The sequence below is a fragment of the Coloeus monedula genome (assembly GCF_965178545.1).
Source record: "Coloeus monedula genome assembly, chromosome: 9".
In the NCBI taxonomy this organism is placed as follows: Eukaryota; Metazoa; Chordata; class Aves; order Passeriformes; family Corvidae; genus Coloeus; species Coloeus monedula.
The window spans coordinates 7,459,206-7,474,088 of NC_138789.1; the positions used below are offsets into that span (position 1 = coordinate 7,459,206).

Genomic DNA, 14,883 nt, shown 5'->3' on the forward strand with positions numbered 1-14,883 from the left:
GGTGATTTTGCCCACCTTTAGGGCAGGAGGTTTCTGCAGTTCTTCAGTTCTGTGCCAGGGTCACAGGATGTGAAGAAAATATAAGAGTTTGCCTAGTGAATGGAGAGCTTTAATTTGATCTTTCTTGGAGGAGACTCTTGTTCAGGAGAAAGGTTTACAGCTATGATCTGCTTGCTCAGACTTTGTCTTTGCTGGTTGTCCTTTGGGCCAGTGTACTCTTTCATCTGCAAATTCCCTTTCAATGGATCGAAAAGGGAAGCATGATGGCTTCTGTGTGGAAAGCCAGCTGAAGTTTTCAGCGCTGAAATTTGACCTAATTGAGGGGGGAAGACCATTCTGAAGCCATTAGCTGTATCCTAAACATGCCATGTTGTCAGGTTTAATACCAATGTTATTGCAGCCCATATAGAAGGAATGTAACATTGCTGGTTTGGATTTGGATGTACATTAACTGACTAATATCAAGTATTTTTCTTCATCCACCAGTGATGGAAAAGCATGTAGTTCTCAAACAGTTGTTTGGAAGAGAAAATGTATCAATTTCTTGACTAATAAAGAATCTGAATGCTAGGACATCCTTGTAACCCCTTGTTTTTAGTGGAGGTCTTTTACAGAAATACCTCCTCTCTTTTGCCTTAAAGAAACATGAGTGAGTTCTTAAAATGTTCCCGGTGGATCTGTATCCATGAGATATCACTGTCTGTATTCCACTTATTACAGAGTGCAGATTTGTTGATCACTTTCCTGCAAAGTGTTGTTTTCTCTCTTATTCTTCCTTTTCATTCTTCTCCTCACCCTTAAAAAAAGATGAATTTTCAGCCTGGACCTCCCGTCTTGGTGCAACTCTTGCTTGAGCTGTGATTTCTCTGACCTACGCTTTAAAAATGTGTCCTTCTGATTGAAATGAATCCTAGATCTTTTATTTCCTTTTTAACTGAGTGTAAATGAAATTTGGGCAATATAATAAATCAGATCAATTTATGTGGAAGCTGTCTGTGTTTGAACAAGATGGTTCCTGCCTTTGTATTTTAGTTCCTCAAAATTTAAAAGTTCTGAATTATTTAGCAGAAAAGGGTAGAAATTCTGAGACCGTAGGAGAAACTTCTGGTCTGTAAGGGAAGTATTTGTGCATGTATGTGGTGTCTGTTTTTTTAAAAAAATTTGTGTAGGAAAACTGGTATTACAAAAGTTGAAACTTTCCCTTCATTCACATCTTAGAAACGAGCATGTACATAAATTTTTATTCTGTTTTCTTGTGGACACATTGCTGCTCCACTACTCTTTTTTGGAGACTTCCTAGCAGGGAATTAGTATCTTCTATTTTCTGGAACTGTGCCTTCATTGTGGTTTTCAAAGAGTCTTCAGTAGTAGGATACAACTCTTGAGTTGCTTTTGCATTATTTATTTTAGAGATAGTAAACTGGCTGGGGCTGTTACAAACCAGTAGGTTTATTTTGCCTATATATTCCCCCTTTCTAAAAAGCCAGTTCCACCGTTTGACAGGTGCCGTCTTAAAATTGATCACCTATCTCATTTTAAGAGTGTTAAGTAAATAGTCTTTCAAAAATTCTGATTTTTTTTTTGTATGTTGTCACTGATATAGATTTTATTGCCTGGTGCAGCTTCTTTGGTTCTTCTGTAATGATTTTTTTTGTGTGTGTTGGTCATTATTCACCTTACCAGTGCTGTCAGAGAAAGAGAATCTTAAGTAATGTCTTTTGCAAAAGTAATAATGGCTGGGTTCTTTCTTGCCTTCCTATTGCCCTGCAGAGTTTGGAGAACAGCCTAGATCTGAATTCTGTTGTTATTTTTCAGGTTTTTAATTGGGTTTTTAAAGATTCATTTGAATTCTACTTACTGTAGTAATCACCTCAAAAGTAGCAAAGTGGCTTGTTAATATGTTGTAATTGCAGGTAAGTGTGTTTTTCTCACTCTTGAAACATCTGTAACTTGAAAAGGTGGTTCCTCAGGTACAATTAGGAGGGCAGGCCAAACTACCTGGAATTTCCCTGCCCTGGAATGGATCGTGCTGGAGTTTGTGTGTTAGATAATGGGTGCAGCTGGAGGTGCTAAAAGTAGACTCTGTGTAGCTCTTGTGCAAAATTCCAAATAATTGATGAAGTTCCTAGTTCAGAGTGTACAGTTCTGCTCTTGATTAGTGGTCGGTTTTTCCTTTTGTTCCCTGTTTCAGACTGCCAATGGAAATGTGGAAGCGAAGGTGGTGTGTTTCTACAGGAGAAGAGACATCTCAAGCACACTCATTGTATTGGCAGACAAACATGCAAGTAAGCTGCTTTGTGTTCAAATGAAATTGCTTCTGCACAAAATTGTCAGACTTGGGTATGACTTTGATATTTCAACTATCAGTATTGCTATTCTTAAATGTGGTCTTTTCTGTAGTCATCTTTAGCAATTTGCATTACTTGTTTGGCTGACTTTTCTCTGTCTTTCTACCTGACCCTCTTTTTTATTTAATTTTTTTTAAATTTTCCCCTTTCCCTAACGCTTTTAATACCTTGTTTGTGTATGGTTTGATTATGGTGGGGACAAGATAGAAGTTTTCAGTTAGGGCTGAGTAAAGACATCTTATTTGCTCCACAAAAATGTATTTTTTAATTTTTGGGGTGAGAGAAAGTATTCTCCCTGTCTAATATTACTTCTCATTAATTATTTGGTTTGTATATTAAAAAAACCCCTCAAACATTATTTGAGTGAATCAAATAAACTGATTATGGGAAAGCAACTTGAAACATGGCCAGCTTGAAACCTGACTAACAGGATTTCTCTTTAAATTTCAATATTAATAATATTTCTTGTAGTGACACAGCTTTTGTCTGAACATGCTCAATAAATACACTTTGAAAACAGAGAGTTTGAGAATCTCCTATCACTATTTTAAACACTTAAATCCCTTTTGTTGGGAAAAGAAATGTGTATGCTGAGGGGAGACTTGAAAATTAGAACTTTTTCTGAGTATTGTAGTTATGTTCTGATTAAATAAAAGCATGAACCTAAACTATCATAAAATGCAGCGGGTTGCTCATGCTACCTTACATCAGTCTCCCTTGTGTGTATGCATTGTATAACTGATTCCTTGATTTTTTTCTTCATTATTACTATTATTTTACAGAATATGTCAGCTTGTGTTGGCATGTGCTCCTCTCCCAGGGCAATCAGAGGCATCTGAAACACCTGGCTGAGTAGAGGTGGAAGCTTATTTGCAAACAAAAATTTGGTGTTACCATTTCATTTCAATTACAGCAACAGTATTAAAGTAGAGCAACCTATTACATGGCATTGGGCACTTTATCTGAGGTGTTTTCAGCCTGTTTGACTCCATTCCAATTGCCAGTGAGGATTAGATTTAGGTTTATTACACCTTCTTCTGCCAGTTCAACATCCTTCTTGTCCCATCCTTGCAAGGTGATGGACACAGTACTAACAGAACAGTTACCAAAACAGACACATTGAAAGGGAGGAAAAAAAACTAAGCAAGTGGAGTAACTAAACTGTTTTTCTCTTGTAAACAATGGAGTGTGTGTGATGTAGCTGTTCAGATTGCTTAAAATGTAACAAAAAGCATGGACAGCCTCATGAATCCTTGTAATTCAGGGCACATCCATAAATGAGAGAGAAGCAATCAGATATGGGCATGTCAGAACTATGATTTAGCTGGCAAGCATCACTGTCTTTTAATGTGCTTCTTGGTGTGTGTATCAATAGAGTGATCTGGGGATTGATTAAATCAGATACTGCATTTTAGCAATGAATATAATGGCTTGCTGTGTTCTCTGCCTTAATGCCACTGGGGGAAGGATGCAGCAAAACTAGTCCCTTATTGATAAATTTGAGTATTTTCTGGTGTAGGTTGGAGTCTATCCAAATAATCCTCCATTGCAACCATACCTTGAAAAAAGAGGTCATGTGGCATTGAGAGGAGAGTTGGCTGTGTTACAGAATTGTGGTGGCAGGCAAAGCTTTTCTGAGATCTCTTCAGTGCAGCAGTATTCATTTTATCTGAGAATCCTGAAGCTTAATAGGAGCTTCACCATAAGCAACGTGACTATCGATTCCTTCATCTGTGTCTCACTTCACTAGGTTTAGTAAAGGAAGCAGGTGGGAAGGATTCACAGAAACACACATCTGAGACTGAAAATGAAAAATATTTGAACCCACATAAATGCTTTTTGAACCTGCAAATGCTGATTTCTCTTTGTGATAAGAAATCTAAGTGGTTTTTTTTAATGCAAACAAATAATTCATTGTTCATATGTGTTGTTTGAAAGATGGGAAAATTCTTGTATAGCACAACCCTATTAATAGAGCTACCAGAGACAACTGAGTCTGCCTCTTAGGGTAAATTTCATTAGTAACTAGCATTTTTCTCCACTATGTTTCTTTCTGGTGCAGAATAAAATTGCTACTGAATGACTTCCATTTATTTAGATGGATGTGCTGCTCTGTGGTTTCCGTTCCTCATAAGAAGGGAGAAGAGAGAAAAATTAAGCTTTTTGGACAGCCATTATTTCTTTACTCTGAAAAAAAAAATCAACACCCTGCATGATATAACAAAATCAAATTCTGTAGATGTTAAGATTCTAGTTCAGATATTCCACACTGTCACTGACTTTGAGTTCATTTCCATAAAGTCTCCTGTTGCCTCATTTTGATGCATTTGCAGTAGATGTACGTATCTGCATCACTGATCTTTTAACTGCCTTTGTTCAGCTGATTAATGGAGCTTTCTGACTGCAGACATTTCTGGATTCACACAGTCTTCTGTTTAAGATGCCTTTATTTCAGACCCACTGTTGAGATCAGTGCAGTGAGAGAGCTAAGTAATGGGGTGATACAGCCAGGACATGAATGGAAAATTTGTATGGATATTTTATTTTTTTTTACTCTTCCAATAAAGGAAGGAAAAAGATGTAATTGTGAAATTAATGTTTTGAAGTTAAAAAAAAAAAGCCACGTTAGCTTGGATGATCCATCAGTTATCTGAAACAGGCAAGTCTGAAATGTTGTCTTTTCTCATAAGTCTGTATACAGAGAAATGTGTTGGAAGCACCTTATTCTGTACTTGGTGACTATAAATTAGTACCTGATGTATGTAACCTGTTTCTTGGATTTGATCTGTGATCTCAGTATTTTTGTCATATGATGTAAAGCTTGTCTGGGCTGTCCTATAAATCTTTCAGCCTTATGATGTCTTCCATACATTGTTAGTGCTTTTTATTCATAAGCCTCTTTAATCACCTCACAAATTATTCCAGGGAATTTTTCCAACTGTTTACGAAATGAACTTGCTTCACCAGTAAGACACTATTTTAAGTTCTTGCTCAGAGACTTTGAAAACAAGATTGCAGACAGGACTCGATGGAAGAGAAATGGGAAAGATACTTGACTCTTCAACCTATTGTTGGATGCTGTCACTATGTATTTTCTTCATAAAATGTCTTACACAGTTTTTAATAATTAAATATTTCCATCAGTGAGTTGGTACTGGTTGGAGAACTGACCAGTTAGTGCTGGCTGGATTGGCAGTTTTATGGTTGGTTTTCAGCAGGTGCTCTCTGGGTGCCAGGCACGCATGGCAGCTTGGTTCTGGAAGTGCCAAAGCTTCTGAAAATAAATGGTTGCATGATACCTGTGTGCCTAAACAGGTAGGGAATTTATTGAGAATTTTTTTTACATTTTAAATAACACCAATCTAAATGAAGTTTGACAATAGCTTCACAAATTAGCTCTTTTTTTTTCTTCCATTTTATTCCCCTTCTCTATTTTCTCCCAGTACCCCTCATGCAGATTTAAGAGGAGTCCAATTCATATATCCAGTAATGACACCTTGGCTCAGTTGTTGCTGAGAGGCAGGAACTGTGGTTTTTTCTCTTTGAGAGTGGTGCAGTGAGGGAAGATAGAAGTGTCCAAAATAGTGTCTGCTTGCTACCTGTAATAGTGGCCATGGCTGCAAAAGATGACCACCAGAAATTTGTGGCAGGGATCCTAGTGGGATGTCTTGATAATGTAGTAAACTCCTTCTGAAGTGTCAAGGTATAAGGATTCCTATCTGTTTAAACTTTCTCCATATTTTCTACAGCTACAAGTCAATATCTGGTTTTTGATAGAGAAAAAATGAGTAAGGCTACAGCTTCATACAAACCATTTGAAACTGAACCTGGAAGAAGGAACCTGGTGGTGTATTTTAATTTGTTCAAATGCAGCATTTCTAGAATTTTCCTCCAGGGTCCTTAGTTAAGCTGTTAAAGCAGCCAGAGTTGCAGCTTCCTTTGCTTCTGAAGGAGCTGTTGTGCAGGTCACTAGCACTGTTTTTCCTGTGTTTCCCAATGATTTGGCCCCACTCTTTTTCTTTATTATTTACAGTATTTTGTTAGTTGTAACCATGCTAACTAGTTCTTCTGTTACTGCAGACTGTTTCCCAAGCTGGTAAACCTTGGGTGCTCTCTAAACCTAATTTCTGTGTCTTGTTTACCTTTGTGCATTTCTGAATTCTGTCATGTCGCTACTTGTATGACATCCATAATGCAGAGAAAGGGCTGGTGCTTTCTGCTTTTGATGCTCTGGAGAGCCCAATCTGATCTATAGCAAATTGCTATTCTTTCTAGTGTCTAGCAAATATTGATGTTTAATTTCACATCTCACACACCCAGTCATTTTAAATTACAATTACTGCCTCTTGGGTTTCTTCTGCCAACTCAAAGTTTACTCTTTCTAATTATTTTCCCCATATATGTTAGCTTTCACACAAGTCTTGCTGTTTGTGCCTAATCTGCCTATCTCTTGTTCCCAGTATAAGTCATCTTCAGGCTTTGTTAATGTGCTATTAATGATTCTGCCATTAAATATCAAATAATACTTAATCTAATATGCTTCTTACAGCATTCCACTGGCTACTGCTGCATAGCTGATATATTACTGTTTGTATTAAGATTAAATGTTTAGTTTCAAATCTGCACAAGCACATCTATCAAGCAGAGAGATTAATTTTGAAATAAGGCTTAATGAGAGCACTGAAGTCCCAATGTACTGCACCTCCTGTATTCCCATACCACTTATTCCACAGTACTGTAAAAAATGCAGGCAAATCTTTCTGAAAAAGATTTCTTGGATATTTTATAAATACATGTTTCTATTTTTTTAAGACTACGACCACCATTCTTGAGGGTGGAGTCTGCTTCAGTTAGAGTGTGAGTGGGTGAGCTGTAGGAAGGTGAAATGCAGATATGTCAGACAGACTTGGGCTGGGGCTGGGACAGCCCCTGTTGCGGTTCACAGTCTGACTTTAGCCTGTGCTGTCTGTGTGAGGTGGTGAGGTCTTAGTGGGGTTCGAGGTGCTACTGGTTAGTTTTTGTCCAAGCAGCTTTTGCCTGCTTTGGCCACAGTGAGGGAGAGAGGTTCCTGTCCTGGGTCCAGTCCACTCTTCTCTCCTTCCCTTGGTTCCAAATGCATTTGTCACATCTGTTGTTTTCAGTGCTAAGTCATGGCTGTGAAAAAGGAGGAACAATGCTTATATAGATTTGTTTGCTTGTTATTTCTTGGAATGTTCCTACCTCTGTCTGGGGGTGCTATGACAGTTTTACTGCTGTGTGTGGGGGTGTTGTTTGTTACGTGTAGAAATGTCTGTCTGTTTTTGAGAAGAAATGTTATTGTGCTTTTTGGTTTTGAAAGGCTGTTCATAGCAGAGCTGCCATAAGAAAATGTGTGCTCTCCACCTTCTGTATTTTATTACAAAAGCTAGACACCTAAATAAAATACTACTTGGAAGGCGAGCCTACCTGAAGAGATGCAGTCCCTGGGATTAGTTTGGTTGTGCTGGGTGGTTTCATTTTGTCTGTAGATTTGATTGTCACAAAGGGGTTGACATACTTTTTAGAAAAATGTAATTTCTAAAAGCTGTAGGCTATCAAATATACTGGAGATACTAAGTATTTTATGTTTCTCTGTGTAGTCTTTTCCCTGCATTACACAGTGCACTACTGTCATTTCCAAAAGCTGCTGTAAGTGCAGGCATGAATTCCCTTTTCATTTGTGCATCCTTGAGTTTTCACGCAAATGAGCTTGGAACTTGCTGACTTGTTTGTGGATTGCTGCTGCTATATTTACAGTGTAGGATAGCAGTCACAGTATTAATTTTCAACTAAAACAGAATCCACTTCAGTAAATAAATTGCAGACCCATGAAACTGTGCAGCAAATGTAAATTTGGTGTTCTGGTTCCCAGGAAAATATTAAAATCTAAGTGCATGCTGCTGTACAGTTAACAGTTCATGTGGTGTAGCAGCTATTGTATGTTGCAGTCTGGTTTAATTATGCTGCTCTTTTTTCCCTTCCTTGTTGGAGCAGCCTACCTGACGGGCAAATAAACTGCAGGTCTTTTTTTCAGGGCAGTAAAACGGTGATAAATTGTGGGGAACCTGAAGGGTACATAATTTTTTGTCACCGCCTTTGGCATAATGGTGGCCTATTTAAAACTAAACGCAATTTTAGTGTTTCATAAAATGGAGATCACTCCTTTCTGTTTGCTTTGGTTTTGGGGAAAACTATGGGGATTTTAGTTAACTATCTTAAGGGTATATAAATCATAACTCCGCCTGTATGTGTTTCTCACTAGAAATGTTTTTTGGCAACAACTGTTGAAGCTGCAGGCATAAGTCTGCTCTTTGAGAATAATAATGCTGTAAAATTAGAGTTTTACAATTCATGCATGAGACTTTACAGCTCATTCTACTACAGTCTGGGAAACTTTCTGTGGTTTTGCAAAGTACAAGTAACTGCACTAATTTCTTAGAGAAGGAAAAGTCTGATCTCTTCTTTCTCAGTCATTCATCATGGAGGATCTTTGGAGTTTTTTTCGTTGAGAATTTTGCCTTTTACATCTTTAACTGGCATAACTGGCAGGATACTTGTTGATGAACACAAAACATACAATTTATTTCTTAAAAGAAAGATGCTTGGAGATGTTTGGGATCAGTTGTGTATCAGCGTGGGTGTGATTTCATGTGTTTACTTCGGCGTATGTTTGAGAACTGGCTGCACGGAGATTGGATAGCTCCAAGGCAGAGCTGGGGATCCTGACTGCTGAAATGCAGGAGTGTTGCAGTTGGTGTGTGTGGTGTGGGTAGGGTAGGGCAGATGGCAGAGTGGCCTCAGGCACTTGGTTACATTCCAGTTAATCTTGTGGCTGGGATCTACTGGCTGCGGTTGGGGTGAGGAGAGTACAAAATAACACTAATTAAATGAACTGCCCTTTCCAGTGGGCATTCTCTGCAGAAGCTGTTGAAGCTGGGATGGGCTTGTTGAAGTATGACATCCTGAAAGAGGAGCAGGGTTTAAGATGATAACTGATGCCTGGCAAAGAGGAAAGGCTTTACTTTGGCTACCTCACTCATCGTGTGTCAGCTTCTACCTGATGAATCTCTTGCACTGATGGTCTCCAAAAGCAGCTCCCTCTCTCCAGAACTTCTGTATTGGTGGCAGATTTGTGTGACTTTCAGCTTGGTGTGACCTGTGTGTGCCTGGGATGATTTGATTGTGGTGGTGAATAAATACAGTTCTTCACAGGCATAATTTCAAGGACCTGTACTAATTATGTAATTATTCAATTGGCTGAAATGTTACATTTGATCTGATTAATGTTTATTATTTAGCAAAGGTTTTGGAACAAGTCATTCTGACTTGCTCAAAGTCAATACTTTACCTGTTCGTGATCAATTTTGTCTCTTTATGACTAGGGGAAATGGAAGAGGAGATGGAAAATCCAGAAATGGTTGATTTACCAGAGAAACAGAAGCATCAGCTACGACATCGTGAGTTGTTTCTCTCACGACAGCTGGAATCTCTGCCAGCCACACACATTAGGTAATGACTGTCCTCTTCCATTTTATTCAAAAATCACATAGCATTGTTATTTTTCAAGTACTCTTCAATGTAAGATCAAGTTCTGTGTACAGCTTGAGTAATACCATCTTGTGAATCACACGAGCATTTAAGATGTTTTTTTCATAAGACATGTTTCTCTTTTTTTAGAGGCAAATGCAGCGTTACTCTGTTAAATGAGACAGAATCCCTTAAATCGTATCTGGAACGGGAGGTAGGAACCATTTTGTGCATTGTAAAGCTTGAACAGTTTATTCTGGCGCAATTTAGGTTTGGTCCCGTTTTGCAAGTTTTCTAAGAGGGTAGTTTTTTCATTTCTACATGTACTGGACATCGACAGTGGGGAGCTCTAGGCTCTGTACAATTTTCATTGTGCATAAGACTCTGTGGACCATGGGGCCAGATCTTGTGTTTACATCCCTATGTGGCACCGAGCTGCCTCTCCTTCTGTAAAGAGAACCCAACTTGCTCATCAGTGTGGCAGGGCTGAGAGTTCAAACCTGGAGGCTGATGCCCTGGGAGATGCAGTAACTGCAGCGGAGGGAGCAAGCCAGCAAGCTGTGGTTCTCTATATTTGCTTTATTCTGAAATCACACAGATTTATGCTAATATGCTTTAAGCTTGATCTTGCCTCAGATTTTTGAGGCGCTTAGTTCCCTGTTCTTTGAGTTCACTGTTCAAAGTACTTATCTGGAGTCCTTCATATGCCACCACAGACACTTAAATCCTTGAAAATCTGCTTGTCAGGTGACATCTGACAGAAATTTACCCAGTCTGTCTCTTTAAAGGTATCTCAAACCAAACACTTGAAACTGAATTGTCTTGCACGCTTAATCACCATTCAGAAAATAAATACTGAGTTTTACTTTTTTAGATATTTTGTGATTTAAAAAAATTACTATTGTATTTTTTTAAAGTTGTATTTGTATACCTTTAATTGTGGCTAGACCTCTGGCTGCTGGCTGGGTTAGACAATCTTGGAATCTGACAATCTGTGAGAGATTTACTGTGGAGATTAGCAAAGAATTTGGGATGATATTATTTGAACACATCCGCAAGCAAACAATTTGCATTTGAAAACATTAAAATGTTATACAAGAGAGGAAATCTGTAATTAAAACCAGTAGGGCGATTGCCATTACTGGCCCTTAAGAAAGGCGAAAACAGGCCATTTTTTGCAAGAAGCATACTGTAGTCTCTCTCATAGCTGGGCTTTCTTTTTAAATGCTTTTGTAGCTTTCTTCAGTATTTATTTAAGCATAAGATTAGTTTTAATCTGATACTTTAGTTTAAGAGAGTTTTAAACAAAGCACAGGGATTAAATAGTTGAGTTTCTCTTTGGAATGTGAAACCAAAAAATGTCGGGTCTGCTGAAGGCTGCCAAATGGCAGAGCATCAAACAAGGGACGTGGCATTCAGCAGTGCTTGTAACCAGTTAGCAGCCCAGGATATGCCAGTTTGAAAGCAAAAGTTAATCAAACTGAAATTATTTCAGATTTTCTAGTACCCAGCTCTTAAGCAGTATTTGTACTCAGTTGCTCCCAACATGTTTTCATTATCACTGGTGTTACAGGTAGGTGTGCTGAGACCGAAGGGACATGCCTTCCTCTGAACCTGCAATGCTCAGTTGCAGATGTAGGCACAAACAGGGAATTTTTTTTCCATCCTTTTGAACTTTCAAAATGCAAGATGAGTGATGAGGGTTATTTTTAAAACGGAGCAGGCACGTAAGAAGTTTCACAGAATGAGAGAGTTCCCTGAATGTGTCCTGTCACTTAGTGTGGCATTTTGCTGTGGTGCAAACTAACTTGGACAGATGGTAAAGAAATTAAAAGCTCAGGAATACAAATGTGCTTGGGTGGAGGGTAAAGAGATTAAGAAAAGGAGATAGTTGTTGCCCAATGGGTTCCTAACACTGGATGGTATTGTTTTGAACTGTTTCTTCTTTCCCCATGCCTCCTGTTCTTAATCCATCCTTTGCTTTCAGATTGTTTCAGGGTTGTTTCTTTTTTTTCTTGCGTGGCTTCTGTCAATAAAGCCTAAGCAGTTCTAGGGAATCTGGTATTTGATTTTCTAAATGTTATGACCAGTAAAAGTAGGCTTTCAGCCCAAGGCTGTCTGCCTTGAAGCAGGTTAAACGTCCAGACAGAAATTTTTAGGGAGATAGTAAGCATAGCAAAATTACATTTTTGTTATCTCTGTTCTCTTCCTCCACACTCTTCTCTGTCATCTTCCTCAGGAAGATTGCCTTGTTGCATTTGGAAAGCAGGCTGAAGGGGACCAGCACTGACTTTTTTACTGTGCCTGGTAAAATTGGGTTTTTGTAGCAGGAGTGAGGAATAGGAGGAAAGAGAGAAAAAAAAGCTACTGGAAAACCTGAGTTTTCTATAGACACTTAATTCCCGTGGAGATCAAGAGAAGGGCATAGCCAATTATGGCAAAAGCACTAGATTTCCCTGTTCTGCAGGAAACTATTTTATATATACCTTCTATTTTACTGCTCTTCCTGGATATATCCAGAGGCATGTGTGAATTTGCCTGCTGAGCAGATGTCTGGCATATCTGTTCCTTTTGGTACCGCCCTAAAAATAAAATGTTCTCTAGTTAAAATATATAAAATACAAGAAAGTAAGATTGCAGGCTGCAATGAAGTAACCATTATTTCTGTAGTGTACTTTTACTCTGAGCCTGTTTTCTTTTTCCATTTTCTTGGTGACTTTGGTTCTTGGCTATAGCTGTAGGTAGCTTAGGGGCTTGGATAGGGAAGCTCTGAGCATATGTGTCTGTCTAACAGTTGAGAGAAGCAGAAAGTCATGATTCGATTTTAACTCTTGGCAGGTCATGTTCATTTTTTCTGAGCACGTTGGGTGTTTTCTGGGGTCTGAAATGAACAGAGAAAACCCTTCTCTTTCTTGACTGCTGCAAACCCAGCATACACAGTTTTGACAGCACAGATGAGCGTGGAGGATTTTGAAGAGCAGTGTTGTTTTGTTGTGAGCATCACTCTTGTGAGACCCTTGTGAAAAATTGTTCTCATCACATAGTGGTGGTCAGGAGTTCACACATGCTTTAGAGTACACAAGGATCTGGTTTGTTTCTTAGTTTGCATTGGCATTAAGCTGACATTTATTAGTGTTTTCAGCAGTCCTACTCAGTCTGCAAGAATGAATCTCATCTATGAGGGAAGATGGTAGTGGTATTGAATTACCTCTAGGAGTTGCAGTCTCTGTCGTATTCACACTTGGGCCTGCAGACTTCCATCTTTCCTCTCTTGAGGAGGCTCTGGGTGGGGAGAAGAGACGAGAGGCTTTTCATTCTTTTGTTCAGTCTGATTGATTTGAGACAAAACTGGACAAGACATAAATGGATGACCTGAGACTAACAGCGATTTTGTAGAGAAAATTTATAGTGATAACCAATAAAATAAAAGCAATAGGGCATCTAACACTCAGATGAGAAACCCTCTCCACAATGTATGACTTTCCCTGGCCAAGAAGGACTAAAGAAATTGCCTGTGGAATTGTTCTTCTTTGGGGCCCGCTGTGTTGTTACACTACAGCGTTGCATTTTTGCTGGGCAACGTGCCTGAAAAGCATTAATGTTGCACTGCATATACTTTGTCCTGCAGTCAGGTATTCTGGAGCTGGAACAAATTAAACACTGTATTTATAACGTGGAAGCCTGTGAGACAAAAGCTTTTCCTACATTTTATTTCCACAATGATACATTCTCAAAATATTGCTGTATCTTGAGCTTTGAGTGTGTCAGGGAGCAGGAGACCCAGATTTCTTTACATACATGTAATATAAATGAGTGTTCATCTACTCTGAAGCTGCCTTCTGCCCGTAGGTTGATGTAACTTGACCCTGGTGCCTGTGGGAGTAGGAATTTTTTCAGAAGTATCGTTTGCTTAGGATGCAATCAAATCGTCTGACCCCAAACCCAACTACAGACAACGCTTCCAGTTGAAGTTCAGTTCTCTTCCAGAATTTTTGCCATGTTACTGTGGAAACTCATAGCAATTCTTCTTTTTCTGGGGCTTTGTATGACAGATTGGGAGACTCTCTTTTCCTTTGCCACCTCTTCATAAAGCTGAACAGGGCTTGAAACTCATGCTGGTTTTGTCCTAATTTTTGTTGCATGCTGTTGACACATACAAATATAGGGAAAGGGAAAAATGAGGTGAGCATGAAATGAGATGTATTTGAACAGGGTGCCTGCTAGTGCTGCAGAAATAAGGGGAAAGGGAAAATGAGCCAGAAACTTGAGATGTGGAAAATGGCACACTGCACATCCTGTTTCTGTTCAGACACAATTCTCTTTCCTGGTGACCATGTTGCTGTGGACAGAGGTTACAAAAGGTCTGTTATTCCATGTTCTACCAGAGCTCTAATCCTACCCAGTACTGCACGCTATACTTTGATGGAACATACCTAGCCTCTAGTGTGTCACTCAACAGCTATAGCTAAGTACTTACCCATGCAGAAAAGTTTAATTACTTAAACTGTGCAGTTTTAAGTAGTTAAAATTTTGGCTGTTTTCTTTCTCTGCCGTGGCAGAACATTCCCATTCTGGAATGCCTTCTTGCTTTAATTTTACACACCCAGGTAGCAGAAGCCAAGCAGCTATTTTAGCCTTTTCCTCATCTACTTGAACAAAAGCAACAAATTAATGGATTGCCACCTGCAGATAATTACTGCTGCTGCAAAATCTGCTGCCCTTCTCCTAATAACAAGCAGAAAGAAACATGGTGATTTAAGCTTAGATGGTGGCAGGCAAGAAGTTGGTCAGCAGTGCATCCCTGTGACAAGGAAGGCTGAGTACATCCTGGTCTGTTTACCAGGAGTGTAGCCAGCAGATGGAGGGAAGGGATTCATCCCGGCACTTCATCACTTGTGAGACCACTTGTGCAGGTTTGTGTCCAGCTTTGGGCCTTCCAGCATGAGAGAGACATTGACAGACTGGAGCAAGCTCAGCAGAGGCCACAGGG

General features: G+C 39.1%; 1 protein-coding gene across 2 annotated transcripts in view; it reads left to right on the forward strand.

Moving 5' to 3' along the window:
- The first annotated feature begins 2,195 nt into the window (after nt 1–2,195).
- Nucleotides 2,196–14,883, forward strand: part of MTA1 (metastasis associated 1) — a 61,065-nt gene continuing 48,377 nt past the window's right edge. For both annotated transcript variants that reach the window (XM_082287313.1, XM_082287314.1), the window contains exons 1-3: nt 2,196–2,285; nt 9,749–9,875; nt 10,044–10,107. In XM_082287313.1, the coding sequence (XP_082143439.1) occupies nt 9,754–9,875; nt 10,044–10,107 (186 nt within the window). In that variant the 5' untranslated portion in view covers nt 2,196–2,285; nt 9,749–9,753. The remainder of the gene's footprint in view (nt 2,286–9,748; nt 9,876–10,043; nt 10,108–14,883) is intronic.